The sequence below is a fragment of the Camelus dromedarius genome, chromosome 5, assembly GCF_036321535.1.
Source record: "Camelus dromedarius isolate mCamDro1 chromosome 5, mCamDro1.pat, whole genome shotgun sequence".
NCBI classification, from domain to species: domain Eukaryota; kingdom Metazoa; phylum Chordata; class Mammalia; order Artiodactyla; family Camelidae; genus Camelus; species Camelus dromedarius.
Window position 1 is genome coordinate 54,514,359 of NC_087440.1, and position 14,788 is coordinate 54,529,146.

Consider the following 14,788-nt stretch of genomic DNA (forward strand, 5'->3'; position numbering starts at 1 on the left):
TACGGGTGTAGAGGGGCGGCGGGAATTTGGGGGAACCAAACCCCCGCAGGGCGCCCCCCTTCATCCCCTCTGATGCACTCGTTTCCTGGGCGCGCTCCCTCGCTGGCCGAGGTCTCACTGCAGCCCTTTCTCTCCTTCCAGTGGTGATCGACGCTCGGGAATGCGGGTGTGAAGGGTCCGAGCTGCCACCCAGCAGGGAAGAGACCCTTGGGGAGCCGGAAATCACCATCCCGAAGCTACGAGAAGGGGGGAAAAGAGAGCATTCTTCATTCAGTTTGTGTGCCTTGTGGGGAAATTTTTTTTAATCGTTATTTTTTAAAAAAGAAACATTTCCGTGCTACTGTCTGTCATCATCTCTGGGGAAATCAGCCAGAACCACCGGAACGTAACTGAAACCAGACGAGAGCGGCGGGAGCCGAAGCAGTACCTGCAGCGTCCGGACACCAGAGCCACCTTGGAACGGGAACGCATCTTAGGCGGCCGCGAGTCTGCGGCTCCGCCAAACTTTGGGGCGGGCGGGGCCGGCTGGGGCGCCGAGGGGGCTTTGTAGACCGAGAGCCGCCCCCTAACCATGATGTTTCGCGACCAGGTCGGGGTGCTGGCGGGCTGGTTTAAGGGCTGGAACGAGTGCGAACAGACTGTTGCGCTGCTGTCGCTGCTCAAGCGCGTGAGCCAGACCCAGGCCCGCTTCCTCCAGCTCTGCCTGGAGCACTCGCTGGCCGACTGCGCCGAGCTGCACGTCCTCGAAGGCGAGGCCAACAGTCCGGGTAAGTGCGCGGCCGCCCGCCGTCCTGCTGTCCGGTCCTCTCCACCCCCCACCCCCGCCCCTGCTTCCCAGCCTCGGGCCTGGGCCCCGCCCCCGACCGCTAGTCCGCTAAGACCGAACCGCGCGGCCCCCCGACCCTTGGCATCTCCCCCCAACCCGCCCCCGCCCCAGGCCCTGCCTCCCATTTACCTCCGCTGGCCGCTTCGGTTTGTGCCCACTGTCAACTCCGTCAGTCCATTCCGTGTGGTAGCTACGGTAGCATGAATGATTGATTTTTCTCTCATGCAGTTTCCTGGGAAATAAGTAAGTCAGGTCACGTAGAGTCTGGATTTTCTGGGCTTTTTTTCTTTTTTCTTCTTCTGGGCAACGTGGCTCTCCGGATTTCAGCAACACATGAGGAGCCAAGGACTGCCCTTCACAAGCCGAGCTTTGATTAGGCTGTGTGAGGAATACATGAAAATCCAATATTGTTACTCCTTTTTTCCCCCCAAGGATATTCCAGTTTTAGAGCTCCGTCTTCAGAATAATATGTAGGTGACGCTACAGACTATTAACAAGATATTTGCGATTCGTTCATATACTACGTGGTTGTACTCAACTGTCACGACGTTATTCGTATTGATACGGATCTTATAGAAAGGGTCTCATAGGGACCGGGCAGCAATCAGGGTCCTTAATGGTTTTGTCAGGAACTTTACTGAACATAACAGAATCGTTTCCTATTACCCTTCTAGTATCTACAGACACCTCAACTAGTGTAGAAAGTGAATACACTCGAAGGGTTCGGCAGTTTGCTATTTGCTAGCACGGGTGGTGACAGACTGAAATTATATCCCTGGGTGGGGGTGGGGGGTGAGGATGGGGGGTGGGGAAAAGGTCTGTTGGTTGTAATTTTGGATAGGGGAAATTCTTCAGTTCATGCTGCAGCCAGAGGGTGAACAGAGCCCCCACTGTTTACGCAGAGGAAAGAATGCAAGGTCCTCTTCCAGCTGTTCCATGTTAGAGCCGCCCGCCTGCAAGACTCAGCAGAGGTCTGGGCTGCCATTTGATGACAAGGTCCAGTACAGGGCAGCAGGGCCTGGGAGACACTAAAGTGAGTGTGCCGGCCTGGCGGCAGGAGGAGGACTGGCCTGCTCATCACTGCTCCTCCCTGGTGTGGTGCTCATGATGCTGGAAACACCAGGATGGGATGTTTCCATATATAGAATCATAGGCTGGAAGTGACCACTGGAAATCCTCGCAGTTCTTTTCCTGACCAGATAGGACTGCACCCAGATGCTCTTGTGCTACCAAGTATGGTGGGCCGTCTTGAGGATATCCCACAGGCCCCACTGGGATTCAGCCTGAGCCCAGTAGCCCACCCCCTACTCTCAAGGGTGGCAGCAGCAGGGCCCCCTTCCCCTTCAGTTCTATGTTTCTAAATAGCTGAAAGGCCAGCCTCCTTCGTAAGAGTGTAGAAATGTAACTAGGATAACTGATGATCGATTCTCTTTACTTCCATTCTTATCACGTGCTTGGTTTTGGTTTCTCAGGTTTGATGGTTTCTTGGTTTTGGTATCTCAAGTTTGATGAACAAGGTTATATAAACTTTTATGTTTTATAGAATGCAAAAAAATTAAGTACATTAGTTTCTGTTGAATGCTTGACCTCAGTGTTTGTAGGGACTGTTTAAAATAATGATAATTAATCTTTAGGTTACTCAACTATTAGAGCAACATTTTTTCCCCTTTGAGTAAAGAAGACTTTCCCCAGTATAGCAGCAGTCAGTTTAGTAGGTGAAGCAATTAGATATATGGAATTAAAAAGAAATTGCTTAGCTTAAAAATCTTATAATTTAATAACCCAAGGGGAAAAAATGGACTTCTGCGAGTTTTTTAAATCACTTGGTAGTTTTTTGCCTCAAAAAAAATTTTTAACCATACTTATTTGAGTAAGATGCCTACCTGTTCATGATGCTAAATGCTGTGGATATATGAAACCATAACCATTATGTAAGATAGAGACCATTTAACCATCTCTGTTTCAATCTTTCAACCTGGACATTATGCTTCCTTGGAAACTTTTACTTGTTTTGTTGTGTGGCCAGTAGAGAAATTCATTAGTGAGGGCATGTGATAGTTTGATTTACTTCTGCATAATGGGATCATAAAGAGCATCAAGATTTGTCGTAGAATGCCCAAGTCTGGAGCTTAGTTCCCTAGTGTATCTGGAATCTAGCCAAGAACCAGGAATGGGGCAAAAAATGCCCACTCAGCAACCAGAATAGATGATGTAAAGGCTGGGAGAACACCTCAGACCCCCTTTTAGAACACAGTTACTCTTCTGTTAGATAACAATCCTTACTTTTTTTTTAACTTAAAAAATAGTCCATAGCATGTATGGGGTACCACATTTGGAATGGGATGAGGGGTGGTTGTAACCAGCAGTGAAAAGTGACCCTTGACAGCTTGACAACTAGGAAAGAGACAGAAAAATCATAACTCTAAACATAAGAATTGGGATCAAAAGCCCTGAAGGTTTGGGAATATTAGGGTAGGAACACTCAATTGGCCCCTCAAGTATTACTTTATAATAACTTTTTATATATATTACTTTTTATAATTACTTTATAATATAAAATCAGTAATTGCTATCTTCCATTAATGAGAGTGAACTGTCAAAAAAGATACATTTTAAAATACACTCTTTGAGAAGAGAGGGAAATATTGCATGAATGTTGGAAATATTAACATTCAAGATAATTAACCTCCAAAACTGTTTTGGTATGTAAAGCTCTTAGCCATTCAGAAAACTAGGCTGTGTAGAATGACTTATTCATTGACTGGCTGAGGATTCCTATACCAGGTTCATCATGTATCACTTACTTTATTTTGTAATCATCAATTAAACAAACATACACATTTCTTCTGATGACGAGAGGTTTTAAAACTTGGTGAATGGGAACAAAATTCCTATCTGGAGCTTGATCTCAGTATAACAACAACAACAACAACAAAAACAACAACAACAACAACAACAATAAATCATGAGTGATAGCATGAACTTGGCTCTGTTTTCTCCAGGGCTGACTTTAAGCAGAGAGATAAGCCTTCACATTAAACATAGTTTATTTGATATCCGTGGGATGTATTTTGATACTTACTTTTCGTTCTCTTAAATTTAGCGTTTATTGAGATTCTAGTGGTTCACTGGTTCATCCTTTGTCTTAGGTTCATGATCATCTGAGACCATGAGAACATGGTTGAGTTAGTACTTATGGATTTGTGTGTGTGTGTGTGTGTGTGTGTGTGTTGTGTGTGGATGTGTGTCACTCCAGATTTGGTCAGTGGGTATTGATGATGATCGGCTCTCTAAAGTAGAGGCTTATTTCCAGAACCCTCATAACCTCAGATGCATGTCCTCCAGCCACCAGCCCAAGTGACCATTAAGATTTCTGGCCAGTCTCAGTTTGGAGATGACTATTTCTGGGGCTAAAATGTCATTTGATACCTAAAAATAGAACCCATTGGAAAATAGGTTGCATGGCACTAGTTTAGGACTTCTGTCATTTGAACTTCAAATATATTTTCTAGTGGAAATAGTGTAATAAATGGAGATTCACAAAAAAATCCACAAACTTATTAACTCACAAAACAGAGCATAGTTTTGGGAAAATTGGATATGTTTGTAATCAATAAATGGCAAAGAGATTGTTACTCTATTTATAATGAAGTACAAGAGGAAGGGTTGTCTGAAACGGTAGTGTTGGAGACTAAACTAATTGTGAAGATTGAAAAGGACTTGTGGGTGTATTTGCACTCATTAGAGGGTGAAGATGTTGGTTCTGTGATTTTTATGGTTTTTGGTTTCCATAGTATAAGTATGCCACACCCTGAGTTGATTTTTTAGATCACAAATTGAGTAAAAGAAAAGCTGAAGGGATAAGCTTTCCTGATGACATTGGATGAGATCTTGTTTGTAGTTTTCTTTCACTTTTTCATTCAAAAACATTTACTAACTGCCTACTACTTTCCTGGCCCTGTGTTATGCAGTGGGAATCAGAAGTAACTTACTGTATTCCAGTGCCTGGTGCATAGATACCCATGTTGAATAAATGATTAGTCAGTATCACAGGTGCAGATGCACAGATACAGGAATAAAAAAGGTGGAGGGGAGAGGTTCTGGGAGCTTCGTGAACCTACAGCTAATTGTCTGGGGGAGTCAGGGAAGACTCCACTGAAGAGATATGTTTGAGTTGAGTTTTGAATGGTGAATAGGATTTGGTTCAATATTTAAAAAGGATTGTGGAGAGCAGGCATGAAGGTGTTTTCCAAGCAGAAGGGATAGCATTTATAAAAATGTTGTCTTATGAAAGGGCCTGGTTGTGTGCAAGAAATAGTGAGTTTAGAGTGGCTGGAAGGGTGTAGAATGCTGGGCTCTAAGAGACAGAAGTTAAAACAGAAGCCATGTGTTTGCAGGACTTTACCAGCTAAGGAATTTGACTTAATTCTGCAGAGATGATAGAGAAGCCAAGAAGATTTTTAGGCAGCAGTGTGCTGAGCAAGAGGAGGGGAGAGGAGAGGAGATGAATGATGAAAGAGGGGTGTGTGTGTGTGTGTTTGTGTGTGTGTACACCTTTGAGAAAGCTTTTTCATATGTGCATGATTGTCTGAGAGGCAAAAATGGGAGAGGTGAGGCAGTTTGGTTCAGACAGTTTTCCATGTTGGCCACATGGTGGCGTCATCAGGCTAAGGCAGCTTTGTTGCTTTCAGCATTGCTATATGGGGGAGAAGGAAGGCTTGAGATAGAGAGGAAAAGAAGGTATTATCCAGATGGCCATTTATTTATACCCATGGGAGGGGATATGTCTGGAGGATTCTTAGAGTGTGGATTTTGAAATCAGTCAGATGGGGCTAGTCAATTAATTTCTGAGCCATAATTTTCTCATGGGTAGAATGGAGCAAACAAAACCTTGTTATTGTCTGGAAGCTACTTGTTAACAGTCCATTGAGGACCTATTCTGTCCCCCAGGTTTAAATTTGCCTCTAATTAGTATGGAATTTATATAAATAATGTTTTCTTAAATGATAGGGCATCTTTTAATTTCAAGGATTATCAAGAAGAGACTGAAGATGACTTGGAACCCTGGAAAGATAAGAGCCAACTGTGCTTTGCCTCCTGTATTTAAGCTGTGGTGTTCTATTCTCCGTCATTTTGGGTCCTAAAAAAATGTGGTGCTGACCTGGTTTTTCCAAATTATTTGTCACCACTTTTTCCCTTCAGTTGGTGAATGTGAAAAGAAAAAATCATTTTGTGGATTGAAATATACAGGGACTTTATGTCTGAAACACTTTTCACTTAGGGTTTGTAATTTTCTTTGGTTTGGTCTGGGGTGACAGCGAGCAGGTCATACACATTTGCGATCTTTGTTGCAAATAAGTTGGATTTGGTTGTTTAGCTTGGATGCTCAAAGGCTTCAGCAACTGAGTTTGTGTTATAAACAGGTCCCACTAAAGCAAGGAGAAGGCAGACAAACTTAACAGCAGTCAGATTGGCTTGTTTATGTTTAAATAAACAAAGGAGGGTAAAATGAGGGTTGGAAGGGCTAAAAACTCCCCAGTATGTCCTGCAGAAGCGTAATTCTAATGAGAATTGTCAACACCAGAGAAGAGGGAATACCCCTCCTCCTTGACCTGGGGAGAAATTTGGAGGTTTTTATCCACAAGGGAAGTGCTTTATACAACTCATTTGCTAGGAAAGGTGTGGTGCTCATAAAAGTCTTTTTTTTTCTTTTAAAAATAAAGTTACTGCTTTGAGTTTTTAGCTTGATCCTTCATTTCCCTCTTTTCTAAATCATTCCTTCCAAGGCCATACTGAGTTCATCCAGTTCACATAGATGGAGATGCAGAATCAGACGTCTCCTCTGAGCTATTTTTTGTTTCTGTGGAAGCTGCCTGAGGCAGGAATCTCCCAAGGAAAACAGAACTTTCAGAAGCTGAGCCAAGCTTTCTCTCAAGGTTAGCTAGTCAAGGCTTGGGTCTCGCTCTGAAGCCTGCACCCCAAGAGCCAGCTTGGAGTTTGGAGGAACCTGCTGCTTTTGTGCAAGAGCATTGCGCTCCTTGGGACTCTAGCTTAGTTCTAGGATTTTGTTGCCACTCTGTATATCATCATTTCAGTACAGTTTTCCTTGTCTTGGCTTACCAGGGGGAAAAAATCAATCACACAACTCAATGGTTTCTTTTACACAATAGGTAATACCATTAAATGGCATCTGCAGAAGAGTGAGTATCTGGTAAGAAACTGTGGGACCGGTTCCTCAGTACATGTTAATTTACCAAGTGCTGCAGCCGCGAGCTGGGAGCTGTGTCCAGCGGTAAGGCAGACGTGATGAGACCTCTCAAGGAGCTTACACTCAAGTTGTGGAGGTGAAGCATCGTATACACAGATGATCCCTGACTTACAGAGGTTTGAATTAGACGATATCTAGACTTTATAATTCCCAAAGCGACATGCATTTAGTAGAAATCGTTCTTCAAATTTTGAATTTTGATCTTCTCCCAGGCTAGATAGATATCTGTCCCACGATCCTCTTGTGATGCTGGGCAGTCAGCCACATGCTCACAAGGGTAGACAACCGACACTCTTACAACCATTCTGCACCTTTGCATTCTGTTTTCCACTTTCAGTGCAGGATTCAGTACACTGCATGAGGTATTCAACACTATTATAAGATAGGCTTTGTGTTGGATCATTTTGCCCAACTGTAGGCTAATGGAAGTGTTCTGAGTATGTTTAAGGTGGGCAAGACTAAGCTATGATGTTTGGTAGGTTAGGTGTATTAAATGCATTTTCAACTTATTATGGGTTTATCGGGAGGCAACCCCATCATAAGCTGAGGAAGATCTGTATGTATAATAATTAGGCCATAAAGATTGGCTAAATGCTGTGGTTCCAATGAAAGAACAAAACTGGAGTTGAGTGGAGGGGAGAGAACAGAATGGGATGGGTCGTCCAAGAAGGAATGAATGGGAAAAATAAACTTGAGTGTGTCATTTGGAACAAGTGTTTCAGGGCTCATGAGGGTCTTGCGTTTTTAATACTTTTAATGAGCGTTGTATGAAGGAAACCACACATATAGGGTCACTCCATGCATGGGCCATGTAAGGCGCAGGCTTGCAGGGCCTTTGAAGGATGAGTGTGAGTACATTAGAGAGAGGGGAGCATGGTGCCTATTGTCCATCAGGAATGGAAGAAGGAGCAATCCAAACACTCCTCTGATTTCCAACATATTTAAACATACATCAGCTCTACCCGAATTTTTATCCCTAAAATTACCCATAAAATTATGAGACTTAGTAATAGTTCTCTTGGCTCCTTTTGGTAGAATACTTTTGTATATTACTTTGGTTAGAACTAGTGTTAAAAAGAAACATCTTAAACACTTACAGGAGAAGATAGAAGTATCTTAAACCAGTTTTCAAAGTTTAATGTGCATACAGATCACTTGGGGCTCTTATTAAACTGGAAATTCTTATTGAGGAGGTCTGCGGCGGAGGGGGCCCTGAGCGCCTGCATTTCTTATAAACTCCCAGGTGATGCTGCTGCTTCAGGTCTGTGGACCACACTTTGAGTAGAAAATCATAGACTATTAGAGGTGGAAGGTAATTTAGAGGTAATTGGTGGGCTGGCTTTCAAGTTTATGCGTTAGTATCATAAGATTTTTGTTTGCAAATGAAAACCTACATGAAAGCTTATAGGAAGTACCCCCCTGCCAACTCCACCAAACCCCATCTCCACCCCCCACACTAACTTTCCAAGGAGAGCAGCTTGAAATCTCTGTGATTTCCCCAGGCTCAGAGACAGCCTGAATGGAGTCTGGAATTGAGGAAGGCAGAGCTGGGCTCTGTCGTAGCATTTCCCGAGCTTTTTGACTGTGCCCCCCGCTGGAATTTCCAGGCATTCTGATGATCAGTGTCCCATGGAAAACGAGGCTCCAGGAAAGATTCTTTTTTTTTTTTTTTTTTTTTTGCTGATGGTATGGACTGTAAAGTTGAGCTGGAAAGAGCAGGGATGTTAATTCCAGAGACCGGATGGGAGAGATCCCTTCCTACTTCCCCAGCATACTCCCATAAAGTGCAATCATTGAAATTTCTGAAGCAGCTTATCCTGAGCTGCCAGTGGAATTCAAGTGTTTGTGTGTGCAGCATAAATACATATAGAATACGGACTTTCGCTGTGTACATTTCTGTCTGTGTGAGTATGTGCACCAAATATGTGATTTAAATATGTGACTTGAATGGCAATGTGAAACCACTTCTGAATTTCTGGAGTTGTACAGGAATAATAGGTGAATCATCAGACACCTCCATAAATAATGTTGTCTCTGTTTGTGAAGGGAAGAAGCAGGGAGAAAGTAAATTCTGTACCTTGTAAGGTTATGTGAGATTAACACTGATCCTATGCAAGATAACCAGAAGAGTATCCGAAACTTGACTTGTGTTTGGACGACTAAATAGGAAGCAGCCTGGTTTTCCTAAGAATGGGAAGACTGGGTCATGGAGAAGTGGTGTCATTTCCCTTTTGATGAGGGATTGGGGAAGGAAGGGAGATAGCATTTATGGAGAGAATTCTGTATTCTGGGCGGATTACAGGAATCCTGGTAGGCGTCCCATATCTAAGTTTCAGCACAGCCTTTGACAGAGCGCCTTATTTTCTGATGAATAAAAAGGAGATGTGGGGGCTGGGTGAGAGTCTAGTTGTGTGGCCTTAGAGTGACTTCAGTGACTGACAGGCTGCCGTCAGCCTTAAGGGAGAGCTTTGGTGCTGTGCCTTGGGGCTCACATGTTCTACATTGGTATTCCTATTGACTGTGACTTAGCCTAGGGTCTCCAAGAAAGCAGAGCCCAAGGCAAGGGCTGGTGTGCAGGTAGTTTATTTTTGGGCAGTGATCCTGGGGAAAAGGAATAGGGGCCGGGGAGGAGAGAAACAGGGTGGGGTGGGGGAAGCCAGCACAAGCCTGTGTAATTAAGCTGGTCACTGTCATGGGCACTGGGGCTCAGTCCCGTGGGGACCCTCCAGGAGCCACACAGACTCTGTCTCAGAAGGGACAGATGAGGTGGGTATTATCAGCGGGCTCTCCTCTCCCCTTGGTCAATGGTTGCCCCAGGGTGCTAAGTCTCTGTATTTTGGGGTTTCCACATGCACGAGTGCTGACCCTGTCCACCGTGTCCCACACAGTGGTGTCGGAGAAGCCACAAGGTGGAAAGCTAGAGAGAAGTGGTATAAGGGAGGTGGGATGCTGTCAGGTTACACCTGCCTCAAGCTGGTAGCCATGGCAAGGACTGAGGTGTAAGCTGGGTTGAGAAGGTGTAGTTATCAAATCTGTGGATGAACCGAGAGGGATAGCTGAGGACTTGATGACAGAATTGTGATCTAAAATATTTGAATATATTATGATTGCTATTTAACCACTGAAAGTGTAGCCTCTACATTTGCATCCACTAGACCTCAGTTGGAAGAAGCATGGCTTAGCAGCAGCATGCATGGAGAAGACTTCTGGCTTTTAGTAGACTTAGAGCTTAGTATGAATAATGTCACAGTGTGGTTGGCCTCAAAGCCACTAAACTTTTAATGATACGTTGTGTATATAATGTGATATATAATAATTTTATATTCAGAACAGGTCTTCTCTGTAGGTCAGACTGTCCCTGGAGTCTGAGGTGCAGTTCTGGGCACATACTTTGAGGGAGATGGATGAGTCAGGGTGTGACTGGAGGAAGGAGAATGGTGTGTTTCTTTAGAAAAGAAGCTGGGACCTCTTAGTGACCTCCAAAGTTCCTTCTAACCTTAAGATTCTGTGATTTCTGTGAATCAGGAATAAAGATAAGAAAACTTATCCAGAACTGTCCAGAGCAGAGCAGAGAGACAATAGGAGAAAATGAATGAATGAGTGAATGAATAAGGGTGGTCTTAAAAGCCTTCTTTAAATCATTTACAGTGTATTCCTCCTGTACTTCTTAGCCTCTTTGGGCTACAGATTTGTGGCACTTTGTTTAGGAAATACAAAATAGGGTGATTTTCTGTTCTTCTTTGAAGTAGGCAGTGAGGTAAGCCTGGGTCATGAAGAAGAGTAGGGCCATCGCATTTCAGAAAAGTTGTAGTGAACTGAATGGAATCTTGTTTCTTTGGGGTCACACAGTAGCAGTGACAAACTCTGAGTGTGTCAGTCATTTGTTAGCAGAGGTGAATCATAATTGCAGTCTATGTCTCCAAGTCTCTTTTGTTCTCTCTGTATAGTTCTAAAAGTGACCATAAAATAGTCTTTGTATGGGAATAGATATCTTTTCTTTCTTTTTCCCCTCTTCCTTGCCCCCCCTCCTTTTTTGGTTTTTTTTTTTTTTTTTTTTTTTTTTAGCGTTTTCTATGTGTCAGGCACTGTGCAGATACACACATACGCACAATTGCTATCTGCAGTTATCGAATAGATGAATGATGCAAAGAAGCAGAACTAATGGTTGTGAAAATTCAGTGCAACACATTGCAATAATTAGATAATGTGCTTATTATTATCTAGAGTCTAGTGCATAGTAAGTACTTAATAAATGGTTTCTGAATTACATATTTTGTGTATATATACATATATATTACAAGGTAGCATAATACTATGTGTATATTACAAAGTAGTATAATACTCTGTGTATAATAGAAAGTAGATATTGTGTCTGTTTTACGGATGAGGAAAGGTGAGTTGAGAGGGTTTAGAAATGTACTGAGGTCAGCGAGGCGTTTCTGATATTAAAAGCCTGTGTCGAATCCTTGCCACTGTGTGAATGCTGCAGATCTCTTCCAGTTCTTGGGTAAATAAAAATGTAGGTGTTTAAAAGAAAACCACTTAAGGACATTTAATGGTAGTTTTGATAACATTTAATAAATTCAATCTTGGAAGAATTCTTTTCAGCTTGTCCATTTAAATGTCCCTCTTATTTATCACATTTTACTCCTACAATAGCTTGATATGGCTTGGCTTCTTTTTTCCATTGGCATTTAAAAAAAATTAAGTGAGAGGCATTGATCCAAACATTTCCCTTCCTATTATTAGGAAGACTCTGCATGAAAGGGCAGGACCTGGGGAAGGAAACAGGCTGGCAAACCACGGAGAGGAAAGAATGAGGAGTGTGTTATCTAATAGCTCATGGCACCTTTGACTTTGACACACTAGCAATTGATGAGCTGGGTCAGGATCTCCTTAGGATCTGGAATTGGGCGAAGCACCAACTTGAGGGCTGTAAATTAAAACAACCTCTCCCATTGTTTGTAAATGGTGGAAAACTTCTAAAGATTAGTTTAGGAAAACATATGTTACAGTTGGTTGGAGGGTGAATTCTCCTTACTTCATTTTCTAGTAGCATTAAGTTAAGGAGGTGGAAGAGACTTTATCTACTCCAGCCCCTCTGTTGAAGATTTGAGAAGACTGAGGTCAACTAAGGGTACCTGCTAGCAGGGGAAGGGCTGGTTACACCCAGTTGCTTCCCGGCCATCTATGACCTAGACCTTGGTCTCCCACAGCTTCCCACGGCTGACTCGGCCACCAGGGTCACCAAATTGAATGACTGTGCTGGGTGTGGGAGATGTTCTGTTCACCTGGTTGTCAGAGACAGCATTCGTCAGGCTGATCTTGTTCTTTGAAGTTGTTTCCAGACCCCCTTCTTTTTTGTTTCTTCACTCACAATAAAGCACAGATTTGTTTTCATTGGAGGATGATTAGCACTCGTATTTTGAAATGGCAGAGAGAGTGTAGGAAGGTTTGGCTTTATTTTGGCATGTTTTAATCACAGTTCCAGTAATGTCCTCTTGGTTTATGCGGGAGCTGACTCAGCCACTCTGCAGTTACCCTAGATCCCAGGAGAACTGGGTGTCATTCGTGGCTGCCCCACTGCCTGTGGGAGGGATCTCATTCACTGGTTGGTGAAGCAGTTCATTTGCGTGGAGGTGCAGTGGACCAGCTGAGACTCCTCCTGAGCATGTCCCCTGGCCCCTCAGGGCTCGCTGGCATCCTGCAGGCCCTGGTCACAAGGCACTGCCATTTTTCTCCTTCCAGACTAGCCTGTCTTAGTCACTTTTGTCCTCCAGCACCTAATGTTGTGCCTGGACTTAGGTGGTCTCGGTACATTTTTGTTGAAAGAATGGATGAATGAATACAAAGAAATGTAACTCATACCCCTTGTGCACATGAGGCTTACATCTTAGTTGGGAGAGAAACCCAACTGCATGAAGACTGAATAATAAAACAAGACAAGATGAGAACCCTAGTGCTGTTAACAAGAAGTATGTGATAAAGGCCAGATGAGAGAATTAGATGCTGTTGCTTTTCAGTCCATTACAGAAGACATGGTTTAGGGTCTTGGTATCATTACTCAGAAATGATTTAAACTCTTTGAGCCTCAGTTTTCTCATCTGTGAAATGGAGTTAGCCCTATGAACATCACAGGGCTATTACCAGGATGAAGTGGGATTATATATGTGGAAAGTACTTTGTAAGGTGCGTCATGTTATATAAATGCAGGGTGACATTATTCTCAAATGACCAGCTGAAACAATGGGATAAAAATTTCAGGAATGTGGGTATTTAATAAAAGGTTCAGGAAGAGATAACTGTGCGTTCTTTTTCAGGGCTTTTGCTTGTTAGCAAGAGCTGAAATAAACACACAAGTCTCCTGATGAACATCAGCCACCTCTGGGCCTGGACCAAGGCCTGGATCTGGTGATTCACCTGGGACTTGTAGCTGTTGGCCCAGAGTCCCCATAGGCTGGCCTGACTGTAACTGGTCAAACCTCAGTTTGTGTCCACTTTCATCCTTTGATTGATTAGATCATTGAGTGTGCCCTCTTCCAGTATGAAGGACTTCAGATGTCAGTGCTAAAGAATTTCTTTTGGGTAAAGTTACATAAAATGCTGTGTGGTGACCACTGTATCTGTACCTGCAGATATTCTGGTTTGAGTGTTCATGGAGCTGTTGACACTGTGTCATAGGGATTCTCCACATTAAATGACAGGTCTGGATTCTTTAAACATTTGTGATTGTTTGTTTGTTTAAGCTTTCTTATTAAAGAGGTAACTTTTTCATAAAAGTTAGTATCCAACTTAATACCATGCAGCGGGAAACCTTTGAGTATTTTTGTATACCTCAGCTAAACAAGAGAATAATTATGCTCTGCCCTTTATTCTTTAATATTCTTTTCACCTTTACCTTTCATTTAACAAGCACTAGTTGGAAAAGGAGAACAGTTTCTTGTCATTGTTCTTGTTTGTTTGTTTTTAACAAAACTTCCCTATTCTCACATTTTTCTTTTAGTGGCATAATGAGCTGTGTTAGCAAATTTTCCAGATTATTGTGGTATTTGCAGATGATCTGAGCACAGTTAAAATATTGAAACTGTGAGCTGTAAGATCAAAACTGGACCTCGTGTGTGATTCTGATATAAAGGTGCTGATGGGTTACACGGAAATAAGTGCAGTGCATATATGTTTAGTTGGCAGTGTTTTCAACAGGAAAAATGTGGACAAGAATTGCTGCTGCTGCTGGTTTCCTTTGACTCTTCCCCCTTCTCATTTAGAGAGAAAGAATCCAAGAGTTAAAATAGGAAATGCTGGAGTTCTGTTGAACTCCACAGGAATTAAAATGGCAAGTGGTGTTTATCAGCTGCTCAGTCCTTGGACAGAGCAGGGGTGTGTGTGTGTGTGTGTGAAGACAAATAAGGAGGTGCCTCGCCATCCCTGGTCCTCCCAACGCCCCCATCCCCCTGCACGTTACCAGCTCGGCACTTAGCACTCTGGATTGCGATTACCATGTTAGCTGAGGAACAGTTCCAGAGTAAAGGAAGCCCCAGAGAAATGACAACAGAATGCAACATGGGGTTCTGGAATCGGAAAAACTATGTTGTAAAGGACAGTATTGGGACACCTGGTGAAATTTAAATGTGGGCTACATCCATGATAGTGAATAATGTTGTATCAATTTAAAATCTCCTTAGTATGATCATTAT

General features: G+C 43.0%; 1 protein-coding gene across 2 annotated transcripts in view; it reads left to right on the forward strand.

Moving 5' to 3' along the window:
• Positions 1–230: 230 nt before the first annotated feature.
• The window catches only part of SAMD4A (sterile alpha motif domain containing 4A), a 201,961-nt gene continuing 187,403 nt past the window's right edge, over positions 231–14,788 (forward strand). For both annotated transcript variants that reach the window (XM_010982945.3, XM_031453758.2), the window contains exon 1: positions 231–767. In XM_010982945.3, the coding sequence (XP_010981247.3) occupies positions 572–767 (196 nt within the window). In that variant the 5' untranslated portion in view covers positions 231–571. The remainder of the gene's footprint in view (positions 768–14,788) is intronic.